Here is a 25,759-nt window from a genome sequence, read left to right on the forward strand (position 1 = left end):
AACCAATAGACTATCCCTATAATTCCCTCCTAACTGCCTGTTGTATTACAGGTTGAGAGAAATAGTCAGGTCTGCGTTCAGCATGACAACATTGTGGAACGTTCAGATAGAAATTAGTTTTGTAGAACAGACATGCCTCTCTGACATGTAGGGTAAATCATGTCTGCTCTGCTTCATGATGTTTCTATCTGCAAAATTCCAGAAGGTTTGTCCACTGAACGAGGTCTTGGTTGTTGACAGGAATCAGATCACAGGGGTGTGTAACCTTTATTTTAACTTGATGAAGTCAGTTAAAGAACAAATTCTTATTTACAATGACGGCCTACCTCGGCCAAACCTGGACGACGCTGGGCCAATTGTGTGCCGCCCTATGGGACTCCCAATCACGGACGGATGTGATACAGCCTGGATCCGAACCAGGGACTGTAGATGCAGTGCCTTAGACCGCTGAGCCACTGGAGAGCCCATGCTACAACAGTAAACAGCAGAGGTGACACAAACAGCTATGTGTTGACAATAATCTTTGAAGAAATGCTAACAACTATAGCAGTTAATATACAATGATATGCTTTTTATTCATAGAAAAGTAAAGCTGTAGACAATGTCAAACAGGTTATGCAATACACTGCTTGATATCACTGCAGCCTCCCATTAACACCCAGTGACAATATAATTTTGTTTAGTTTTTTCCATTAAGAGCAAAACAAATGTACAGTACATGTAAGTTTTGAGTATTAGGTGTGTCCCCCAAATGGCACCCTATTCCCTATATGGGCCCTGGTCAAAAGTAGTGCACTATATAGGGAATAGGTTTCCATTTGTAAATTAGCCTTTGTTAGCCCTCTCTCTGCAAGTTAAAGTTTAACACAGGTTAACATTTCATTTTGATCAACAACAGTAGTGTTGGAGACTAAATAAATAAATAAATAAGAGTGTTTAAAGGGATACTTCTACTAGCGTGCTAGCAGATACCATAGACTTTCAGGCATTGCGTTAACGCTAGTTAGCATTGGCTCGCAAAACTACCTCTAACTTCCTTAATACTGGACACAGAGCCGTCTCCTGACTCTGGGGAAGTAGATAACGGGCCTCATCAAAATATCCCTTCATGGAAATGGCTTCAGAGCTACATCAAATACCAGTCTGGATTGTTGAAGCACCTCAGGACATGAGGTATCATAAAAACATGATTTAAGTGCACATGGAGAAAACAGTTCATGTGAGTACTGTCTAAGCCTTGTCGTGTCAATCAAAAGTGAATAAAGACAAGCAATCTATACTGAGTGAACCTCCAACATTGTACAAGATAAGCAACCTGGTGCAACTGAAGGGAAGGATTCCTGACATTTTAGTGCAGTCAGATGATGCAATACACAGTGCTACTTTGAAAGGCCTTTGAACAAAGGAAGAACAAAAAAAAAAAGTCCTCTCACTACCACATTCCAGAGTCAGGTCACATCACTTGAAATCTGAACCCACTTTAGCGCTAACAACTGACACACAGTACACTTTTGTTAGAGAAAAGGTATAAAATAAAAAAGAGTATTCTTTGGTCATTGAAAAGGAGCACACTAGAATGGAAGCCATTTCCCCAGCAGCAAATAAACAAAAGCTACTCACCACAATAAACAAAATAGCAAAGCAATTATACCGAGGTATCATAGTTTAATACAATCCCTTTAGGAACTCCAACTTACATGACTGATTCTATTGCTTTGTGTCATGATAGGATTTCACAAGTGATAGTTGATGCCACGTCATAATCCAAATCACAATACGTTCATTTAGACAGCTCAATAATATAATCCCCACCCTCTTATTTATTTGGTCTTACATTTATTTTTATTTTTTTAAATAAATGGAAAAACATTTGAAATAACCAAGAAAGTTTTTAAGTGGCAAATCAAAGTGGTAAATACCCCAAACGGCTTACTTAAAGTAAGAGCCTTGAGCTGTGTGGTAGATCTTGTCAGTAGCCACATCCTCAGAGCAGGCAGACTCACCCGAACGTTCACGCTGTTCTCACACAAAGGAGTCAGGAGACTGAGATCCTGGGAACTTCACCAGGGTTTTATGCTTGAGGAACCCAGTGATGGACGTGGACTTCTTTACCGTGGCCGAGGTTGCAGCGTGCCTTGTGGGTCTCTCCCCTGAGGACTGGGGTGTGGCGCTACCCCCCGTGGAAGTCCAGCAGTGAGGGCCCCCTAGCATCTGTAACAGGTCCTTGGGGCCGGTCTGGCCCAGGTACTGCCAGGCCTTCTTCCCACTGGTATCCCTGAGGGCCACGTTAGCCCTGAACTTATAAACAAGCAGTCGGATCATCTTCTTGTTCCCGTGGATGGAGGCCAGGTGAAGAGGCGTGTAGCCACAGGTAGTCTTCACATCCACGTCCAGTTTCAACCCGGCTTTGTTGACTCCGTACCAGAGTGTGTTGAGGACCCGGTGGTCTCCATGTTTAGCGATCCAGTGCAGGATGGTATAACCAGTGATGAAGTCTCTCTTGGTGAGGAGGCTGGGTTCATCTCTGAACAGGGTGTAGATGTCGGTCCAGGTCCCAGTGGCGCCCTTCACCAGCCAGTCATGTTCCTTCTCCTCCAGGGGGACCAGATCGTGGCGGTGGAAGTAGGAGCTGTCATGGCCGCCAGAGTTAGAGGCTCCGTTCAGGCTCTTGTTACTGGAGGCCCCGGAGTGCATCTCCCGCCTCAGGTCTCTGTAGCTGGGTGTACGAGAGGTGGGGGTGGAGAAGGAGTGGCTGATGCTGAGGTTGGAGGAGAGGAGGTGGAGGCGGTGGTGCCGTGCCGAGACGCTGTCCTCCGGGAACAGTTGGTCCAGGTCGGCGCCGAGGCTGCGACACATACGGCTGCGGAACCGGCTGCTGATTCGCCGAACAGGGGCTCGGAGGAGGTGCTCGGGGTCTGAACCAGGAAGAGAGATGGACTCAATGGACTTGGACCCATTGTCATCATGGAGATGACCTGTGGAGTGGTGCCATGACAACGCTCTGTTCGCCTCATCGTCAAGGTAACCGGTGGAGTGATGGTGAGGCCAGGGCGCTCTCCTCTCGGCGCGGTGCATCTGAGAGAGCAGATTGGCCTCCTGAGCACGGCAGAGCACCTCGTGCACTTTGACCCTCTGCTGCTCACCTGGGTAGTTCAGGCCCTGGTAGCTGAGGGTTTCATTGCTGGCCCACTCCTCTCTAGGGGAGCGCTGGGGCCACTCATCCCTGGAGTCCAGTGACTGGGCTAGGGAGAGACTGCTGTGGCTGTGGCTGAAGGAGAAGTCAGAGCTGCCCTGGTGGTGGTGGTGCTCAGGGTACCCAGACCCACCCGTAGACCCAGCAGGAGTGTGGTACTGGTAGGCAGAGTCCAGGGATAGGCTGCATGGGAAAGGCAGGGTCTGGGCTCCGGACTGGGTAACAGCAGCTCTTCCTTCTTCCGGATACTGGATGTCAGGAACAGGGGCTGGGACTCCATCCTTCTGTGGTATAGGTAGGCTGCCATTGCTCTGCGTCAGCTGAGAGGCAGGTGTAGCGTGCAGTGGAGCTGCTGGGACTCCATCCTTCTGTGGTATAGGTAGGCTGACATTGCTCTGCGTCAGCTGAGAGGCAGGTGTAGCGTGCAGTGGAGCTGCTGGGAGTCCATCTTGTTTTGGTCTGGGCTGCTGTGGGATCCTATGGTGGAGGTGGTAACTGCCATCCAAGTTGCCATTACTCCGCGTCACCTGGGGGTCAGGGGTCAGGGGAGCGTGTGGAGCAGCAGAAGGACTGTAACCATCAGATAAACAAGGAGAGGAGCTGGCATGCTCTAGAGTGGTGAGCAGTGGCCATCCTGTAGCTGCTCTTCTGTGGTCAGCTTCAGAAGTTTTCCTCTGTGGCTGCACTGTATTCTGTGGCACCTGTGTTAGGTGAGGCGCTGGAGGTTTCACCTCTGTGTATAGGAACTCAGGGGGCGGATAGGACCTCTTCCTCTTTGGTTCTTTTGACTGCTGGCCAAGTTTGGAACCGCTGACGTAAATACCTTTGTGATTCAGTTCCCATTCTGCTTCAAAGCTCTGACCACTCCCATCTTCTGACCCCTTTGATATTGATGCATTGTACGATGGGAGGAATGGTGCATCTCTGTTGTATATAGGAGGTGGCGCATGGTCTGGCACATGTGGCGAGGAGCATTGGATAGGCTTTTCGTAATTGATAGTTGTTTCCACATTGTTGTTGTCGACAATTCCAGCCGAGGCTAATACCTTGTCGGTGAGTTGGTTGGTGTCGCCTGGTGGAACGTGTAATTCATGAAAGTGGGTCTCAATCAGTCCCTTCTGACCTCTCTGCTGGTTTCGGTTTACCGGAGTTCTCGATGACTGGACTCTTTCTCTCCGTCTCGCCTGTGGCTCCGGTTGTTGTCTAGCGGGAGGCCTGGGTGAATGGTATGCGGAGGCGATGTCTCCAGCAACCTGCCCCAGACATTTCTTCCTTAGCACAACGTATGATACTCCCTCTTCTGGTTTCACCACAGCCACAGAGTTCACAAACGTTTTAAACAGTTGCCGGTTGTGCGTCTGGTTCTCGTGGTCGCGTAGGAAAGTGTTGAAGTGCGCCAACAGTTCAGAGTTCTTCACTCTCCCACCCTTGAATTGGAGAAAGTGCAACACCGAATCCTGAGTAAAATCGGTAGCCATTCTGTCTGTTTGCTTGCTTCAAGTTTCAAAGTTCAATTGATTGTCACGTTTTTTTCTTCTGCGGCAGCAACAATTAACTCCACCCCATCTGAACATGTTTCACTCCACCTGCACACTTGAGCTTCAGTCAACATGCCGTTAGCCTTGCGCATGAAATGTCACGTTATATAAATTGCCTACCATACGCTGGGCTACATTTCAATGTTGAAATTTGAAGAAAGGACTAATCATAACCTACAGCCTTCGCCTGGTCAACGCCTATCACTAAAGCGCATGCTGCAGTCAGGCCTGAATCCATTCATTGCAGGAATCTGTTCTCTTATCATACACGTTGACGAAAGAATCATTATAGGGACTGGGAAAACGACCCTGAATTCGTCCCAAATGGCAAGCCCCTATCTCAATTAAGGTAGTCACCCTTCCATCGTGTTTTTATTAAGTTGATGTACATTGTATATGTTCTGCAAAATGGTGATTTTTTTTATATCGAGTAACAAATTACATGAGTTTGTTAAACGTTTTTCTTTATTGGTGCCACAAGGTGTACCAGCAGAGCATAGGCAGTTACCAGCACCCAAGAAAAAGACAGCTGCTTTTTGCAATAAATACAAAACATGTCATTTCTGAACAGTGAAGATGAGGTATTATGGTGGATTCCTCTTCATCTCTCTTGTAACAAAAGCTGTTCATCTTAAAACAATACACAAACTGGGTAAAAAACCAAAACATCTGTATTGCTTCACTGAGTAAAATGAATGCTCTTTCATCAGTAATAGGATTCTGTTATCTTCTTTGCTTTTACTACTACACTGTGATGGGACAAATACATGAAGGTTGTGGACAGAGGATATTTAGATTAAGTTAAAAAATATATTATAAACAAATCAATCAGTACTTCAGACAAATCACCTTTTTCCTACTTTGGCAGGTTAACACAGTTATCTAGTATAAACACATTTACATTCAAATCAAACTTTGACGTGACAAGTTTTGTGAAATATTAAAGAAACACGCTGAGGAAAGGAAGGAAAGAAAACAAATATGTAACTTACAGAAGAGGCTTTAGGTTGAACGACAGAAATAAGATGACATGACCTTAAATTAGTCAAGGAAAATCTCTTACACAGAATCACTGGGAGAAAGACAAGATTTATATCAATATTTTTTTTTTTTAATCCTTTTATATTCAACAAATATTTATGAAATAGCAGCTTCTTTTTCCTTTCGTGCCTGGTACGGTGGGTTAATGCCCATGACTGCTGGAACCCTGGGAACACTTGGACACCTCTTCCTTGCAGATCAGATAAGATGACGAGAAGGCCTTGGTTTCTTTCTCTTCTCTATGTGACACTGACGGGTTGGAGAGGGGGCAAGGGGGAATTGTTGCCCTCCTGCCTGACTAGCAGGACACTGCACCCCCCTAGAGGCCCCTCCCCCGTTACCACCGCCCCCTCCGGAGGGCCCCCGCTCTCGTCGCTGTAGAGCCGCTTGATATCGTCGTAGAATTCGTCGACCTCCATCTCCTCCACCTGAAAAATAATAATAACAATAATAGATTACATTTGTATAGAGCTTTTTTTTTTTTTTTTTTAAATCGGTGTTCTCAAAAGCTACTTAGGCAAAAACATAATACAAATCAAATGTTACTGGACACACTTTCACATGGTTTTATTGGCCTCTGGCAGCCAGATGGCAGGAGTTCAGTTTGCATCAAATATCAATAGCTCAATCAAATTACAATTAGTCACATGACCGAATACAACAGGTGTAGACTTTACAGTGAAATGCTTACGAGCCCATTCCCAACAACTGAGAGTTAAAGACAAATATTTGCACACACAAAAAAATAAGGAAATAGGACAATAAAAAACAATAACATGGCTATATACAAGGAGTACCAGTACGGAGTCAATGTGCAGGGGTACCAGGTAGTAACATGGCTATATACAAGGAGTACCAGTACGGAGTCAATGTGCAGGGGTACCAGGTAGTAACGTGGCTATATACAAGGAGTACCAGTACCGAGTCAATGTGCAGGGGTACCAGGTAGTAACATGGCTATATACAAGGAGTACCAGTACCGAGTCAATGTGCAGGGGTACCAGGTAGTAACATGGCTATATACAAGGAGTACCAGTACCGAGTCAATGTGCAGGGGTACCAGGTAGTAACGTGGCTATATACAAGGAGTACCAGTACGGAGTCAATGTGCAGGGGTACCAGGTAGTAACGTGACTATATACAAGGAGTACCAGTACGGAGTCAATGTGCAGGGGTACCAGGTAGTAACGTGGCTATATACAAGGAGTACCAGTACGGAGTCAATGTGCAGGGGTACCAGGTAGTAACGTGGCTATATACAAGGAGTACCAGTACGGAGTCAATGTGCAGGGGTACCAGGTAGTAACGTGACTATATACAAGGAGTACCAGTACCGAGTCAATGTGCAGGGGTACCAGGTAGTAACGTGGCTATATACAAGGAGTACCAGTACGGAGTCAATGTGCAGGGGTACCAGGTAGTAACGTGGCTATATACAAGGAGTACCAGTACGGAGTCAATGTGCAGGGGTACCAGGTAGTAACGTGGCTATATACAAGGAGTACCAGTACGGAGTCAATGTGCAGGGGTACCAGGTACTAACGTGACTATATACAAGGAGTACCAGTACGGAGTCAATGTGCAGGGGTACCAGGTAGTAACGTGGCTATATACAAGGAGTACCAGTACGGAGTCAATGTGCAGGGGTACCAGGTAGTAACATGACTATATACAAGGAGTACCAGTACGGAGTCAATGTGCAGGGGTACCAGGTAGTAACATGACTATATACAAGGAGTACCAGTACCGAGTCAATGTGCAGGGGTACCAGGTAGTAACATGACTATATACAAGGAGTACCAGTACCGAGTCAATGTGCAGGGGTACCAGGTAGTAACATGGCTATATACAAGGAGTACCAGTACGGAGTCAATGTGCAGGGGTACAAGGTAGTAACATGACTATATACAAGGAGTACCAGTACGGAGTCAATGTGCAGGGGTACCAGGTACTAACGTGGCTATATACAAGGAGTACCAGTACGGAGTCAATGTGCAGGGGTACCAGGTAGTAACGTGGCTATATACAAGGAGTACCAGTACGGAGTCAATGTGCAGGGGTACCAGGTAGTAACATGGCTATATACAAGGAGTACCAGTACGGAGTCAATGTGCAGGGGTACCAGGTAGTAACGTGGCTATATACAAGGAGTACCAGTACGTATTTAAAGTTATTGACGGTCTCCACGGCAGCCCTGTTGATTAGGATGGGGGCGTGTCCAGCCTGGTTCCTCCTGAAGTCCGCAATCAGCTCCTTTGTTTCGCTACCGTTGAGGGAGAGGTTGTTTACCTCGCACCACGCCGTCAGAGTGCCTACCTCCTCTCTGTAGACCGTCTCGTCGTTGTTGGTAAATCAGGCCTACTACTGTCGTGTCGTCAGCCAACTTCATGACGGAGCCGGAGCTGTGTGAGGGCACTCATTCTTGGGTATACAGGAAATACAGGAGGACGCACCATTGGGGGTGTAACAGTTTAACTTTACGGCGTCCCCTCGCCCCGACCCGGGCGCGAACCAGGGACCCTCTGCATACATCAACAACGGTCGCCCACGAAGCATCGTTACCCATCGCTCCACAAAGGCCGCGGCCCTTGCAGAGCAAGGGGAACCACTACTTCAAGGTTTCAGAGCAAGTAACGTCACCGACTGAAAGGCTGCTAGCGCGCACCACCGCTACCTAGCTAGCCATTTCACATCGGTTACATGGGGCCCCCGTGTTGAGAATCAGTGTCGAGGACGTAATGTCTACCTTCGGCACCTGGGGGCCGCCCGTCAGGAAGTCCAAGACCCAGTTGCATAGGGAGGAGTTCAGACCAAGGGCTGTGAGCTTTGTAATGAGCTAATAGGGCACTATGGTATTGAAGGGCAAGCTGTAGTCGATGAACAGCATCCTCACATATGCATTCCTTATGGACGACGCAATCGTATGTGTCAGGGTGGGAGGCGAATTGGAGAGGGTCGAGTGTGTCGGGGAGGGAGGAGGTGATATGGTCTTCGACTAGCCTCTCGAAGCACTTCATGATGACAGAAGAGAGTGCTTCTGGTTGGTAGTCATTCAGTTCAGTTTCTTTCCCTTTCTTGGGCACTCCGTAGTGTTCTTGGGCACAAGGATGATAATTGACATCTTGAAGCAGGTGGGTATAGCAGCCTGAGCTAGGGAGAGGTTGAAAATGTCAGAGAACACAGCAGCCAGCTAGGGACGGCTAGGGATGCCATCAGGGCCAGCAGCCTTGCAAGGGTTAACAGGTTTAAATGACTTAGTGGCAAGAAAAAAAGTGTGTGAACCCTTTGGAAATCTCTGGATTTCTGCATAATTTGGTCATGAAATTTGATCTGATCTTCATCTAGGTTACAACAATAGACAAACAAAGTCTGCTTAAACTAATAACAAACAAACAATTATACGTGTTGAGGGTCAACATGGAGGATGGGTTGTTGCCTACCCTCATCACCTGGGGGCGGCCGGGTCAAGAAGCCTAGGATCCAGTTGTAGAGGGAGGTGTTCAGTCCCAGGGTTATTAACTTACGTGATGAGCTTTGAGGGCACTATTGTGTTGAACACTGAGCTGTAGTCAATGAACAGCATTCTCGCATAGGCGTTCCTTTCATCCAGGTGGGAAAGGAAAGTGTCGAGTGCAATAGAGAACGCGTCATCTGTGGATCTGTTGGGGCGGTATGCGAATTGGACTAAGTTCAGGGTTTCTGGGATGATGGTGTTTATGTGAGCCATGACAGGCCTTTCAAAGCATTTTATGGCAGTAGTCAGACAGGTTACCGTGGCATTCTGAGGCACAGGGACTATGGTGGTTTGGTGGAAAAATGTAGGCATTACAGACTGGGTCAGAGAGGTTAAGCGCATGTTCGGAGTACGCGTCCTGGTATTACGTCTGGCCCTGTGAATGTTAACCTGTTTAAAGGTCTTGCTCACATTGGCTACGGAGAGAGCATGATCATACAGTCCTCCGGAACAGCTGGCACTCCCACGCATGGTTCAGTGTTGCTTGCCTCGAAGTGAGCATAGAAGGCATTTCGCTGGTCTGGTAGGCCCACGTCACTGGGCAGCTCTTGGCTTGGTTTCCCTTTGTAATCCGTGATCGTTTCCAAGCCTTGCCATATCCGACGAGCCTCAGTGCTGGTGTAGTAGGATTCCATCTTAGTCCTATATTGACCCTTTGTATGCTTGATGGTTCGTCAGAGGGCGTAGAGGGATTATTAAAAGCGTCCGAGAAAATTGTCCTGCTCCTTGAAAGTAGCAGCTCTAGCCTTTACCTCAGTGCGGATGTTGCCTATAATCCATGGCTTCTGGTTGGGATATGTGCGTACGGTCACTGTGGGGACAACGTCGTCAATGCACTTATTAATGAAGCCGGTGACAGATGTGGTAAACTCCTTAATGGCATCGGATGAATCCCGGAACATATTCCAGTCTGTGCTAGCGAAACAGTCCTGTAGCTTAGCATCCACTTCATCGGACCACTTGCGTATTGAGCACGTCACGGGTACATCCTGTTTGAGTTTTTGCTTGTAAGCGGGAAACAGGAGGATATAATTATAGTTTGATTTGCCAAATGGAGGGCGGGGGAGAGCTTTGTACGTGTCTCTGTGTGGAGTAAAGGTGTCTCTAGAGGTTTTATCCCTCTCTTTGCAGAGGTGACGTGCTGGTAGAAATGAGGTAAAACCGATAGCAACAGTGCTGAACTCTCTCCATTTACAGGCAATTTGTCTTACCGTGGACTGATGAACATCAAGGCTTTTAGAGATACTTTTGTAACTCTTTCAAGCTTTATGCAAGGCAACAATTCTTAATCTTAGGTTGTTACGGATACAGGTATCCTGTGTGTATCCTATGTGTATTTCTTTTCTCTCTTTCTCCCCTCACAGGTGGCAATCATCATTCCCCAATCAGAAGACACCTGCTCCTTTTCCATGAACCAATCACATCCCCTTGGTTTAAAAACCCTGTCAGTTGTTTTCTCTGGAGCTCAATCTCTCTGTAGATCTCTTGTTTGGTTTAGCAACTACATGTCACTTTGTCCGTTATCCTGTGAGTATTGTTTTGTTATGGTGTTTGACTGTTTGTTTGATGGTGGGAAAAGGGGGTACCAAGACAAGTCAACCATGGACATAGACAAAGTATTCCTACGGGTAGTGTAAGAACACTAGTTAGAACTGGGCGGACCACCCACTGTATTTTTGGTTAGTTAGTTACTCAGTATTGAAGTAGGCTAGTCTAGCTTAGGGGTGTTTGTGGTTAGGTAGTTAGCTGTATTGAAGTAGGCTAGTCTAGCTTAGGGGTGTTTTGGGATATTTGTTTCTTTCCTTGGGTCCAGCTCAGCCCCTTTTCCTGCCCCCCCCCCATTACCGTGTTTACCAAATAAACCATGAGTGTTTGACGGTAATTTAGTTGTCTGTGGTTTTTCGTTCTCACTGTTACATTTTCACTATTATACTTTGCATGAGTTATGTTACGGGTCTCGTTACCATCCCCCCTAGACTGCCGGGCCAAAGGGATTCGTAACATAGGTCTTCTAAAAATATAACACAAAAATAACACCATTGGTCAGGAGCCCGTAGAAACCGCAGCCATTCCCTCCGGCGCCATTCTCGTCATACCATAAAAACAACATGCATTTCGTTTTTACGGAAAGGGATCACCAAAATAATATTTGAAAATAAATACGGTTCTGCTGCAAAATTCACATAAACTTTAAGACGGAAGCAAACGGAAAACACGTCAGTCGCACATGGCGTCCCTCCAATCCCCCCCTTGCATTTAGAATCAAGGCAGGTAAAATAGCAATAGTAGGCTAAGGTAGGTAGGTGTTAAAAATACTTTACTCCGGTTGATGGAGTAGCCAAGCTCTCACCTTGCGCTTGGCTGAGAGCTTGCTGCGCAGGTGGACTTGGTGGGGTTGGTGGCGCGGCATGGGCGGACCGTGGACCCGGAGCAGGGTGGTGGAGGAGGAGACCCAGGAGAGGCTTCGGTCCCTGGGGTCTGTGACTGGGGAGTGGAGCCTGGTGCTGGACTCTCCTTCCCTGTCGCAGGGGTCTGGGGCCAGACTGGGGGTGGGGTGCAGGGGCTGGTAGATGTAGACAGTGTTGGGAGGCAGGGAAACTTCCTGTGTGGACAGGCGACGTGAAACCAGAGCTTGACAGCGGATGAGTTGAGAACTGTCGATCTAGAGGGGGAGTAAAATGAGAATCTTGATTATAATTATGTTATTGTGCATAAAAATGCAGGTAGACTATATTATGAAACCAATGGACAGCAACGGTTCCCAGGGGAATCCTGATAATTCCAGTGACTTAAAAAAAAAACATGGATTCGATACGTGGGAGGGACCACAACATCTATGTTATGTAAACATCCATATTTCCCCCCCTGGATTTGTTATGATTTCATTGAACAGATGGTGAGAGAAAGAGATGGGAGGTGAGTGTGATTGAACAGATGGTGAGAGAAAGAGATGGGAGGTGAGTGTGATTGAACAGATGGTGAGAGAGAGAGACATGGGAGGTGAGTGTGATTGAACAGATGGTGAGAGAGAGAGACATGGGAGGTGAGTGTGATTGAACAGATGGTGAGAGAGAGAGACATGGGAGGTGAGTGTGATTGAACAGATGGTGAGAGAAAGAGATGGGAGGTGAGTGTGATTGAACAGATGGTGAGAGAAAGAGAGATGGGAGGTGAGTGTGATTGAACAGATGGCGAGAGAAAGAGAGATGGGAGGTGAGTGTGATTGAACAGATGGTGAGAGAAAGAGAGATGGGAGGTGAGTGTGATTGAACAGATGGCGAGAGAAAGAGATGGGAGGTGAGTGTGATTGAACAGATGGTGAGAGAGAGAGACATGGGAGGTGAGTGTGATTGAACAGATGGCGAGAGAAAGAGAGATGGGAGGTGAGTGTGATTGAACAGATGGGGAGAGAAAGAGCGATGGGAGGTGAGTGTGATTGAACAAATGGTGAGAGAGAGATGGGAGGTGAGTGTGATTGAACAGATGGTGAGAGAAAGAGAGATGGGAGGTGAGTGTGATTGAACAGATGGTGAGAGAAAGAGAGATGGGAGGTGAGTGTGATTGAACAGATGGTGAGAGAAAGAGACATGGGAGGTGAGTGTGATTGAACAAATGGTGAGAGAGAGATGGGAGGTGAGTGTGATTGAACAGATGGTGAGAGAAAGAGAGATGGGAGGTGAGTGTGATTGAACAGATGGTGAGAGAAAGAGACATGGGAGGTGAGTGTGATTGAACAGATGGCGAGAGAAAGAGACATGGGAGGTGAGTGTCAAATAGGCAGTAGGTCAGACTAGAATCCACGTCAACATTGATAAATATGTGCGCTTTAGGCAGAAGCCCTTACTGTCTAACCGGCCCCTATCCAAACATGCTATTATACTGTACTGCAGGCCTAAATATGTTTTTCTGAGCAGGAGGATAGTGAGAGTTTAGTACCTGTGCTTTCCTGAGCAAGAGGACAGTGAGAGCCAGCCCGTCAGGGCAGATATTCTCCAGCTCCAGGGAGACGAGGGCCAGCGCCAGCATGGATCCCCGGGAGAGGGGCTGTAGCAGGGTGCTGTCGGCCAGGCAGTAGTGCAGCTGCTGGGTCAACACCGACAGGTGCTGCGACGGGTTACACCCCACCAGACCCACCACGAACCGGGACTTGCAAGACAGCACCATGGCATGGAACTGAAGGGGAACAGCAGTGTGTAAGAGAGTGGTGCTAGCAACACTAAGGTTATGGATTCACAACCTCGGATCCCCATAGGGATCGCATATACATAATAAACATACTAAAATGTATGCACTCGGGTTAACTGAGGGAGAACAGCAGATTATAGACAAAGAGTGACAGTTACAGTTGATGGAATTTAGCTGAATAAACACAAAACTGTGTTGTGATACATTTTCTAAGTCATGTTATAAAGTGGTAACCTATAGCTCATGAACAGGGCAGTATTCTGGTGGATACAGTCACGGGTAGGACTGAGCCAGATCCTCCACTGCAGGCTAGTTAGTGGTTCTAGTGGTGGTTCTGGCTAGGACAGAAGTATGAATGTGGTGACAGAATACAATACTCACAATGTGTAGAAATTCCAGCGGTGTGGCAGCGTGCAGGTCCCAGTTCAGTTTATCCAGAATGATCCTCTCCATTCTCAGTATCTCTGATGGGGAACAGCCACATCTGCTGCTGCTGGCCAAGTCACGCAGCAACGGCACACGCTGGGCACACACACACACAGAGAGCGAGACAGAGAAAAGAGAGAGAGACAAAGAGGACTTCTGGTTAGTTGGGTTCAACCCACTTTCTGCCAACTTGGTGTGTAGTTCTCTAGACTTCATCTATCATTACAACTATTGGAGCGAATCTTCAGTGAGCAACATTTCAGCATTTGGAAAATACATTTTTGTTGGGACGTTCATAAAATAGTTTGTTTTTAATACAGCTGCAAATCATATTGCCAAATGTTTGGATAACAAAGCTGAATAGAAATAAACAAATAATGTGACTAGTGAAGCACACTAAGGAAGGACTGATGGTGTGAGGCTAGGATGTATTCACCTCGTCTTCCTCGCTGGTTTTGGCAGCCAGGAAGTAACAGGCGATGGCGATGCAGCGGAGGTACTTTGGACGGGCCTAAGGAGAGGAGAGAGAGAGAGAGACAGGGTCAGGAGGACTTAGTGACGTCACTAGTACCCCGTGTCTAAACTCAGCATCCTGGGATTTACCTACTCTGTAAGGAAGGCAGCCCAGGTTAAAGACATTCTCCAGGACTACTACTCTGTAAGGAAGGCAGCCCAGGTTAAAGACATTCTCCAGGACTACTACTCTAAGGAAGGCAGCCCAGGTTAAAGACATTCTCCAGGACTACTACTCTGTAAGGAAGGCAGCCCAGGTTAAAGACATTCTCCAGGACTACTACTCTGTAAGGAAGGCAGCCCAGGTTAAAGACATTCTCCAGTACTACTCCTCTGTAAGGAAGGCAGCCCAGGTTAAAGACATTCTCCAGGACTACTACTCTGTAAGGAAGGCAGCCCAGGTTAAATACATTCTCCAGGACTACTACTCTGTAAGGAAGGCAGCCCAGGTTAAAGACATTCTCCAGGACTACTCCTCTGTAAGGCAGGCAGCCCAGGTTAAAGACATTCTCCAGGACTACTCCTCTGTAAGGCAGGCAGCCCAGGTTAAAGACATTCTCCAGGACTACTCCTCTGTAAGGCAGGCAGCCCAGGTTAAAGACATTCTCCAGGACTACTCCTCTGTAAGGCAGGCAGCCCAGGTTAAAGACATTCTCCAGGACTACTCCTCTGTAAGGCAGGCAGCCCAGGTTAAAGACATTCTCCAGGACTACTCCTCTGTAAGGCAGGCAGCCCAGGTTAAAGACATTCTCCAGGACTACTACTCTGCAAGGCAGGCAGCCCAGGTTAAAGACATTCTTCAGGACTACTACTCTGCAAGGCAGGCAGCCCTGGTTAAAGACATTCTCCAGGACTACTACTCTGCAAGGCAGGCAGCCCAGGTTAAAGACATTCTCCAGGACTACTATGTGAGGCAGGCAGCCCAGGTTAAAGACATTCTCTGGTACTTTTGTATACCTTTTAGCCAAAAGCGGTCCACGAAAATTGCCTACTAGTCTTTGACTCACTCAAATGGCGAGGGGCTGAACCCCATTGGCTGGAACTTGAATTACTAGGGGGCTGGCCCAAGTAAGGGAAAATATAAAAATAAAAAAAATGGGCCGCAAACGTCAACAGCGTCATGCGAATCAAATTAGAAAGTCTAATTTTCTCACGTATATGCAGAGCAACGCTGCTAAATTGAGCGAATAAATGGTGTGGGTCGGTTTGTAGCAAAGGAATTTGAGAAATTGTTATGATCTTCCCTATGTAGACTAGCTAAAGATCTAGTTTAAAATCTATTGGGCTGTAAGACAAGATTTCAGTTAAATAGGCTATATATTTTTAAAGAAGTGCAGCCTACCAGTGTTAATTTCAATCGCATATAGCCTAGGCAGGCTGGAATACTCAAGGACTCTAATTTCAAGAGAGAATACTGTTATGCAGAAAGAACGAGACTAGCTAAATTCTTTATTAACTGCTCAGGTGTATCTACAACCCTCCTCACGCTCGTGAGCTAACATAACAACTAGTGCAGGCAGGTATGGTGGCTCCGGTAGGACATAGAGTAAAAAGGAACATGCGACAATAATTCACAATGCCAACGAAAAGATGGCGCCAAAGAACATGGTTGACGTTTTACATTCTCCCAACCAATTGTGCAATTTTGTTATTTTATTTGCGTAACTTATATTTTAACTTATTGTGTACATAATGTTGCTGCTACCGTCTCTTATGACCGAAAATAACTTCTGGACATCAGAAAACCGATTACTCACCGCGGACTGGAAAAAACGTTTTCCTTTAACGAGTCCGACGAGAAGGATATCCTGTTTTCACTGGAACAGGCCCAGAACCACGCCTTTTGCGTTAAGTAAAAACACCGGAAAAGGGGACGCAGATTGGGGATCCTTCTGAGAATCTGGAGGCGAGCGAGTAAACTCCCAATGCCTTCCATTCCACTTGCTAACGTGCAATCGTTGGAAAATAAAACTGATGAAATACTATTAAGATTATCCTACCAAAGGGACATTAAAAACGGTAACATATGTTTCACCGAGACGTGGCTGAACGAAGAAACGGACAATATAGAGCTGGCGGGATTTTTCATGCACCGGCAGAACAGAGACCTACCTCTGGAGTTCTCATCTATATTATTCGTAGCTGTCTATTTACCACCACAGAACGAAGCTGGCACTAAGACCACTCTCAACCAACTCTATATGGCCATAAGCAAAGAAGAAAATGCTCACCCAGAAGCGGCGCTCTTAGTGGCCGGGGACTTTAATGCAGGCAAACTTAAATCAGTTTTACAAAATTCTTACCAGAATGTCACATGTGCAACCAGGGGGGGGAAAAAAATCCTAGACCACCTTTACTCCACACACAGAGATGCATCCAAAGCTCTCCCCCACCCTCCATTTGGCAAATCTGACCACAATTCTATCCTCCTGATTCCTGCTTACAAGCAAAAAAAATAAAGCAGGAAGTTCCAGTGACTCGCTCAATATGGAAGTGGTCAGATGACGCGGATGCTACACTACAGGACTGTTTAGCTAGCACAGACTGGAATATGTTCCGGGATTCATCCAATGGCATTGAGTAGTATACCACCTCAGTCATCGGCTTCATCAATAAGTGCATCGATGACGATGTCCCCACAGTGACTGTACGTACATACCCCAACCAGAAGCAATGAATTACAGGCAACATCCGCATCGAGCTAAAGGTTAGAGCTGCCGCTTTCAAGGAGCGGGAGACTAATCCGGATGCTTATAAGAAATCCCGCTATGCCCTCAGACGAACCATCAAACAAGAAAGCGTCAATACAGGATTAAGATTGAATCCTACTACTTCTATGCTCGCATCGAGGCAAGCAACACTGAAGGATGCATGAGAGCACCAGCTGTTCTGGATGACTGTGTGATAACGCTCTCGGTAGCCGATGTGAACAAAACCTTTAAACATGTCAACATTCAAAGTCGCTGGGCCAGACGGATTACCAGGACGTGTACTCAAAGCATGCACGGACCAACTGTCAAGTGTCTTCACTGACATTTTCAACCTCTCCCTGACCGAGTCTGTAATACCTACATGTTTCAAGCAGACCACCATAGTCCCTGTGCCCAAGGAAGCGGAGGTAACCTGCCTAAATGATTACCGCCCCGTGGCACTCATGTCTGTAGCCATGAAGTGCTTTGAAAGACTGGTCATGGCTCACATCAACAGCATCCTCCCAGACACCCTAGACACCCTCCAATTCGCATACCGCCCCAACAGATCCACAGAAGAGGCAATCTCAATCGCACTCCACACTGCCCTTTCTCACCTGGCCAAAAGGAACACCTATGTGAGAATGCTGTTCATTGACTACAGCTCAGCGTTCAACACCATAGTGCCCACGAAGCTCATCACTAAGCTAAGGACCCTGGGACTAAACACCTCCCTCTGCAACTGGATCCTGGACTTCCTGACGGGCCGCCCCCAGGTGGTAAGAGTAGGCAACAACACGTCTACCACGCTGATCCTTAACACTGGGACCCCTCAGGGGTGTGTACTCAGTCCCCTCCTGTATTCCCTGTTCACCCACGACTGCGTGGCCAAACACGACTGCAATACCATCATTAAGTTTGCTGACGACAACAGCGGTAGGCCTGATCACCGACAACGATGAGACGGTCTATAGGGAGGTCAGAGAACTGGCAGTGTGGTGCCAGGACAACAACCTCTCCCTCAATGTGAGCAAAACAAAGGAGCTGATCGTGGACTACAGGAAAAGGCGGGCCGAACAGGCCCCCGTTAACATCGACGGGGCTGAGGTGGAGCGGGTCGAGAGTTTCAAGTTCCTTGGTGTCCACATCACTAACGAACTATCATGGTCCAAACATACCAAGATAGTCGTGCAGAGGGCACGAGAAACATTTCCCCCCTCAGGAGACTGAAAAGATTTGGCGTGGGTCCTCAGATCCTCAAAAGGTTCTACAGCTGCACCATCGAGAGCATCCTGACCGGTTGCATCACCGCCTGGTATGGCAACTGCTCGGCATCTGACCGTAAGGAGCTGCAAAGGGTAGTGCGAACAGCCAAGCTTCCTGCCATCCAGGACCTATATAAATAGGCGGTGTCAGAGTAAAGCCCATAAAATTGTCAGAGACTCCAGTCACCCAAGTTATAGACTGTTTTCTCTGCTACCGCACGGCAAGCGGTACCGGAGCGCCGAGTCTACGACCAAAAGGCTCCTCAACAGCTTCTACCCCCAAGCCATTAGACTGCTGAACAATTCATCAAATGGCCACCGGACTATTTACATTGACCCCCCCCCCCCTCCCTTTTGTACACTGCTGCTACTCGCTGTTTATTTGTTACCTATGCATAGTCACTTCACCCCCACCTACATGTACGGATTACCTCAACTAGCCTGTACCCCTGCACACTGACTCGGTACCGGTGCCCCCTGTATATAGCCACGTTATTGTGATTCTTATTGTGTTACTTTTTATTTTAGCCTACTTGGTAAATATTTTCTTCTTCTTGAACTGCACTGTTGCTTAAGGGCTTGTGAGTAAGCATTTCACGGTAAAGTCTACACTTGTTGTATTCGGCGCATGTGACAAATAAAGTTTGATTTGATTTACAAAGCGAACATAACAAACACAACTGTTTATATGGATTCTACTGACAATTAAATGGCATATGCTACACATGTTAATTGACGCCCTCTACTCACGCTTACACATTTTTACGCCTTTGATGGCATCTCTCTGTGTGGTTTTGGCTATACCGTTCATCTCTCATTCCAGGATTTTGGGAATTACCGCCTTAGTACAAAAGGGGGCGCCAAAACCACACAAAAGCCCAGTGGCGTCATTTACCAGAATGCTAACAAAATTAGCACAAGTAATAGCTACTTTTCAAGCAGGATACTAGCAAAATATGCTAATGAGCGCAAACAAAAATAAACTAATTACAAAGACAGGTAATCCAGCTCATAAAGGTATACATATATAGGTAGGAGCTATTGAATGTCATTTCTGGTGAGTTTGGACATTTACAAGCGAATGTGAATGAGGGACATTGGGCATAATGAACAAAGTTTTGACACATGCTTGTCTGAAAGAAGAACAGTACTGGCTCTGGAGCAGCATGTGTACATGCTGTGTCTGTGTGCAGTCTGGAGTCACTAGGTCAACAAGCCTGCCTGCTCAACGAAGATGGGGGAGGAGCAGACGGGCCAAGAACAGAGAGGAGAAAAAACAACAAAAAAAACAATCAAGATAGTAGTGGCAGCTGTACAGATAATTCATTTAAATAGCTTTGATTTCTCAAACACGGCAGAAAGCTAACACTATATGATGCACCGTTATTAATTCAGCCACCTACTTAAATAACTAGCAAGTTAAAAACTTAGGGTCACGTAAACACAGAATTCTGCATTTTTCACGCAGGAAAAAAAGAAACCACATAACAAATACACCACATAACCAAAAGCATGTGGACACCCCTTAAAATTAGTGGATTCGGCTATTTCAGCCACACCCGTGCTGACAGGAGTATAAAATCGAGCACACAGCCATGCGATCTCCATAGACAAACATTGACAGTAGAATGTGGCAGTAGAATGGTACAGAAGAGTTCAGTGAGTTTCAACGTGGAACCGTTATAGGATGCCACCTTTCCAACAAGTCAGTTCATTAAATTTCTGCCCTGCTAGAGCTGCCCCGGGCAACTGTAAGTGCTATTATTGTGAAGTGGAAAATCATCTAGGAGCAACAACGGCTCAGCAGCGAAGTGGTAAGCCACACAAGCTCACACAAAGAGTGGGACCACCGAGTGCTGAATCGCGTAAAAATCATCTGTTTTTGCTTGTAACACTCACTACCGAGTTCCAAATTTCCTCTGGAAGAAACGTCAGCTCATGAACTGTTTGTCGAGCACTTAATTAACTGGGTTTCCATGGCCGAGCAGCCACACACAAGCCTAAGATCACCATGCGCAATGCCAAGCGTCGGCTCGAGTGGTGTAAAGCTCGCCGCCATCGGACTCTGGACCAGTGGAAACGCGTTCTCTGGAGTGATGAATCACGCTTCCCTGTCTGACGGACGAATTTGGGTTTGGCGGATGCCAGGAGAACGCTACCTGCCCGAATGCATAGTGCCAACTGTAAAGTTTGGTTGCGGAGGAATAATGGTGTGAGGCTGTTTATCATGGTTCGGGCTAGGCCCCTTAGTTCCAGTGAAGGGAAAGCTTAACACTACAGCATACAATGACATTCTAGACGATTCTGTGCTTCCAACTTTGTGGCAACAGTTGGGGAAGGCCCTTTCCTGTTTCAGCATGACAATGCCCCTGTCCACAAAGCGAGGTCCATAGGGAAATGGTTTGTTGAGAGTGATGTGGAAGAACTTGACTGGCCTGCACAGAGCCCTGACCTCAACCCAATCAAACACATTTGGGATGAACTGGAATGCCGACTGCAAGCCAGGCCTAATAGCCCAACATCAGACCTCACTAATGCTCTTGTGGCTGAATGGAAGCAAGTCCCCGCACCGATGTTCCAACATCTAGTCGAAAGCCTTCCCAGAAGACTGGAGGCTGTTGTAACAGCAAAGGGGGGACCAACTCCATATTAATGCCCAGGATTTTAGAATGAGATGTTTGATGAGCAGGTGTCAACATACACTACATGACCTAAAGTATATATATATATCTTGCTGCATTTTGTAAATGCAGATCTAAAACTCTTTTTATTGTAATTTCTGCTCGGGCATCAGACACACATTTTGTGCTTCAGTTGCACCTCTCCACTCGGATGAGAATTCAGGAATGGACATTCTATCAGCAGACAGCACTCTGACTGATGTCTACCTACTTTTCTAGGTGTAGCCCACCTACTTTTCTCTGGTAAAATTAAAGATGAATTTTAAGCAAAACATTAGAAAGAATGCAGCCAGCTTCATTTCCTATGATAAACATTAGAATGCAGCCAGCTACATTTCCTATGATAAACATTAGAATGCAGCCAGCTACATTTCCTATGATAAACATTAGAATGCAGCCAGCTACATTTCCTATGATAAACATTAGAATGCAGCCAGCTACATTTCCTATGATAAACATTAGAAATATGATGAACATGCATTCTTTTTGCAAAAAATACCTCGCTTTTTCATTGTAATCTCATTTACTTGTGCGGCTGCCAGCCAAATTGCGTTGCACTTCTGTTGTCATGTGATGAAAACAAAGATATTTTCTGTCGAATGTTAATGTATTTTACGTGAAGGGAAACTATAGTTGCACGTCCCCTGAACACTCTATAGAAGAATAAAAAAACACCTTTATTTACAATATAAAACACGACCCCTGTCAATACACAGCTGGACTCACCTGCTCAAGTGACTGGCTCAACTGCTCTGGGGAACTACGGTAAGCTTCATAATGTAAAATAATGTGACAGGTGAAATTATGAAATTTGCAATCTGTTTTACCTCCTAACATATTGCACAAGTTGACTGCAGGTATTAACTTAAAAAGTATCGACAAATATTCAAATGTATTGAAAAACTTCAAATAAATAGTTTCAACGGTTTTGACATACTGAAAAACCATCCTGTGGCTATTTCCAAATACCCTGGTATACCGTATACCACCCAAGCCGAGCTCTTTATAAAGGGAGCCAGGCTAATACTAGGGGAAGTAAGATTAGTCTGATAGATACAGGAAGAGACAGGAGAGCTGCTTCTGTCAACAGGCCTAAATAAATCACACACTGACACTTCCTGAGTGAACTCTAGAGTGTATGGTACTTCCTGCAACATCAGGTTTGATAAGTTACAGATGAATTTATATATTTAAAAATATATATTTAATCGAGGAAACTCATAAAACCGTCAAATCTTGTCCAAGAGTAGTCACAGTGAAGATAAGAAATATACCCTAGCCTACACAGCTGGTAAGGTTGAAGATGCTGTTGACATTCTACATAGATCTATAGCTGATAAGACTAAAGATTGTGTTGCCATCTTACCTTTATAGCGCCTAAAAACCTGTCTAAAATACTGATGGTTAGGGAGAGGGTCTCTGGATAGAGCTTGGTGTCACTGTGCAGGTCAATGAGCCAGCACACAGCCTCATCACGCTGGGCAGGGGAGATGTCTGTATCCTAGGGATAATCACAGAGGGGTCAGTTAAAATGACAGGACACCTCACAGGTCAGTTACAGAGGAGACATAGCATGAGCGTCAGTAAACAGTGAGTGATCCGTTCACATTCAGGGGGAAATAAACTCAAAAGATCCAATTAGGTTACAATATCAATGTCCAATGTATCAAAACCACTCACTTAAAAATGACTAACAAAAGTCTCAATCAAAACAACCAAAATCAAAATCATAGACTTGATTAAAAGTACAGAAAAAATATTTCTTGAAGGAGAGCCTGAATGTCAATTAAAGAAACAAATACAGTCAACATTTCAACTAAGAGGGTCAAGCTGTCCCTTGAAGACAAAGAATGACTTGAGGCACAGATCAACCAAACCAGTGAATAAGTAAAAGATAAGGACCAACTGACTTTCTGAACTGGTCTGCGTACCTGTAACCTGACACGGGTCTAACCAGCACCCACTGGAAGCTTTTAGCCTCAAATGACACATTATTCCCTATTTAGTGCACTACTTTTGACCAGAGCCCAAGTGCACTAGTGAATAGGATGCCATTTGGGATGCAGCCAAGTGTTGCTTTAAAGTGACCTGAACTCTAGCCTTGCCCTAAAGCCACTTCTCACCATCATGTTGCCTTGTTAAAGTGCCTCTTGACTCATCGTGAAATTACTCAGTGAGCAAAACAACCAATGTACTAGGACCAAGTCATTGTCTTGACATGAATTGACTGACTGGTTTACCCCTTCTACTGCACTCCGTTTTGGGACAGGGAGTACGTTTTACTGCACTCTGTTTTGGGACAGGGAGTACGTTTTACTGCACTCTGTTTTGGGACAGGGAGTACGTTTTACTGCACTCTGTTTTGGGACAGGGAGTACGTTTTACTGCACTCTGTTTTGGGACAGGGAGTACGTTTTACTGCACTCTGTTTTGGGACAGGGAGTACGTTTTACTGCACTCTGTTTTGGGACAGGGAGTACGTTTTACTGCACTCTGTTTTGGGACATGTGTCTGTTACTGTTATGTTTTAATTTCCATAGATAATTTGTAGAGAGATAAAATGTTGAAGGTCAGAGCCTTATACATTACAGTTGGATAAGGCTCAATATCCGGCTCTGGTGACACTGGCAGTAATAGCTTATCTTAGAAACATGTTGATGACCACACTGTGTACATGTGTACTTTTAGGCAAATCAGATAGATAGAAGTGTGCTGCAGTGAGTCAGCAGGAAAAAGCCTCAGATTAACAGTCAGGCAGGCATCCTTTTCGAAATCCTGTTAACTTGCTAACACTTTCAGCAGGTTTCTGTTGCTAGCCAATGATCAGGGCAGGACTGTTCATTGGACTTATGAGTAGGATGGAAGTGAAAGCATGAACCTATTAGCCACAGCAGGTGCTTCAGTTTTTAAATTGAACCATTATTTAACTAGGCAAGTCAGTTAAGAATAAATTATTATTTACAATGACGGCCTACCACGGCCAAAACCTAACCCGAACAACGCTGGGCCAATTGTGCGCCGCCCTATAGGACTCCCAATCACAGCCCATTGTGATACAGCCTGGAATCGAACCTGGGTCTGTAGTGACACCTCTATCACTGCGATGCAGTGCCTTAGACCGCTGCGCCACTCGGGAGCACAATATCTGAGTTCCCATACCAGGAGTTGAACCCAGGCCCCCTGGGTGAAAACCAGAAATCCTAACCGCTAGACCATATGGGAACCTTTAGATAATGCCCCGTTGCACTCACAAATGAATGCAAATGGGTCCTACTCCTAACAGTGACCTTAGGTGATACACATATATGTATCATATCTGTACCAAGGAAATAACCTAAGGAAGATACCACCTCAGAACAAAGTTTAACATGACCTGCTGCATTCTCTTTCATACGGACAACAGCACAGTGTTTTTGTGTTGTGGGATTCACCTGAACGCCGGTATACGTCTTTTTGGGCACGTACGCCTTCCACATCTGGGCTTCCCTAGAGGCGGCCTTTTCCAGAAGAAAAGACAGCCTCTGGCTTTCCAAGGGTTCGGCAAACTTCCTCATTGCGACCCCTGGATACGCCTCCCTCCCCACTGGATACAGCTACCTGTAAATGCCAGAGATGATACTTTGTGTTTTACAACATGTTTATGAATTGCAGTTACACCCCAGTTAAGATGATACCAAACAATCACTTCCTTATGAATACTACTGTAACCTGGTTTACGGACACTGGTCCCCACTAAATACGCTCATTCACTTTCCCAACTAGCGAAACTCTTGTCTGTAGTAACAACCGCGATGAGGCATTCTCTCATATCGAGACGATTCAGGCTAATATTACCGTTACCGTTTGTAACGAACTAGCGAGTTATGGTAACGTTAGTAAGCCAGTTAGTTGACGTAACAGCTAACTAGCTACCGAACTAGCGAGAACAGAAACAAACACTAACCGATGGTAAACGTTAGCTAGCTAATAATAAAACATTTCATTAATAGACAACGCATATTATCCAAGATAACTTAATGTATTTATAAAAACGATATGGCTAGAAAGCTCTACTTCATGCTAGCTAGCATTAGCTTACCTCCCCTGCAAAGCTGTGGGAATCACAGTTTGACTTGGAAATCATCCGGTCCATTAAACTGAGGTAAAACAAAGAGGTAAATCGGGTCTTAAGTTACTCCATCTTCGATTTCATGTTGTGTTTTATTTTGGGGATAAATGGGGGTCTTCCAAATGAAATGTATATGAAAATGGTACGGAATAGACAGATATGTCTACTTCCGAGTAGGAGACTCTTGGGAGAGAGAAATCGATCCGCATACGTGCGTCACGTAGCTGGTCCCGAAAATGAATATTGTACAAATAGTTGGGATAAATGTTATTTATTATGGTAAATTAAAAATACAATTGTTGTTTTCGGGTTTATCATGATGGATTTGAGCTATGACATTACATTTGTTTTCAATTGTATTCGATGTTTGGTAGACCTATTTTCTATTGCGAATGAATCCTACTACAATATTATGTTATGTAATACGTTTCAGACGTTTTCTTTACCCTTTGCCAACCACGTCTGAATATGAAACAGATTTGTATAAATAAACCACTATTTGTGATAATACTGTGCATAGGGGACATAAATTCGAATAAAACAGAGAGACCACACACCTTGTTCTTGACAGTAATCATAAACCTGAAATTATTGACTGCCAATGC

At 45.7% G+C, this 25,759-nt stretch overlaps 2 protein-coding genes and 1 non-coding gene across 4 annotated transcripts; all 3 read right to left on the minus strand.

Annotated features, from left to right (window-relative positions):
• Positions 1 to 440: 440 nt before the first annotated feature.
• LOC120044859 lies at positions 441 to 4,688 on the minus strand. The gene has a single exon (XM_038989550.1). It carries the CDS (start codon positions 4,669 to 4,671, stop codon positions 2,023 to 2,025), a length of 2,649 nt encoding a protein of 882 aa, XP_038845478.1. The 5' UTR covers positions 4,672 to 4,688; the 3' UTR covers positions 441 to 2,022.
• Positions 4,689 to 5,174: 486 nt separating this feature from the next.
• On the minus strand, positions 5,175 to 25,364 carry ccni (cyclin I). Of its 2 annotated transcripts, none has more exons than XM_038989551.1 (8): positions 25,125 to 25,362; positions 24,478 to 24,643; positions 22,413 to 22,547; positions 14,334 to 14,408; positions 13,853 to 13,993; positions 13,223 to 13,459; positions 11,637 to 11,948; positions 5,175 to 6,200 (listed from the first exon to the last, which is right to left on the minus strand). In XM_038989551.1, exons 2-8 carry the CDS (start codon positions 24,598 to 24,600, stop codon positions 6,012 to 6,014), a joined length of 1,212 nt encoding a protein of 403 aa, XP_038845479.1. In that variant the 5' UTR covers positions 24,601 to 24,643; positions 25,125 to 25,362; the 3' UTR covers positions 5,175 to 6,011. The 2 variants fall into 2 exon arrangements, with proteins under 2 accessions (XP_038845479.1, XP_038845480.1); XM_038989552.1 differs by having other exon boundaries at positions 6,008 to 6,200; positions 11,608 to 11,948; positions 25,125 to 25,364.
• On the minus strand, positions 24,197 to 24,268 carry trnae-uuc. Its single transcript has one exon. It is a non-coding gene; the product is annotated as a tRNA-Glu (tRNA).
• Positions 25,365 to 25,759: the final 395 nt, after the last annotated feature.

The sequence above is a fragment of the Salvelinus namaycush genome, chromosome 3 (assembly GCF_016432855.1).
Source record: "Salvelinus namaycush isolate Seneca chromosome 3, SaNama_1.0, whole genome shotgun sequence".
NCBI lineage: Eukaryota > Metazoa > Chordata > Actinopteri > Salmoniformes > Salmonidae > Salvelinus > Salvelinus namaycush.

Excerpts from the sequence above, each read along its gene's own strand:
- LOC120044859 (XM_038989550.1), bottom strand. The coding sequence starts at position 4,671 with ATGGCTACCGATTTTACTCAGGATTCGGTGTTGCACTTTCTCCAATTC.
- ccni (XM_038989551.1), bottom strand. The coding sequence starts at position 24,600 with ATGAGGAAGTTTGCCGAACCCTTGGAAAGCCAGAGGCTGTCTTTTCTT. Across the intron at positions 11,949-13,222 it reads TCTTGCTCAGGAAAGCACAG|ATCGACAGTTCTCAACTCAT; the intron begins GTACTAAACTCT and ends CTCCCCCTCTAG. Across the intron at positions 6,201-11,636 it reads AGCTCTCAGCCAAGCGCAAG|GTGGAGGAGATGGAGGTCGA; the intron begins GTGAGAGCTTGG and ends ATTATTTTTCAG.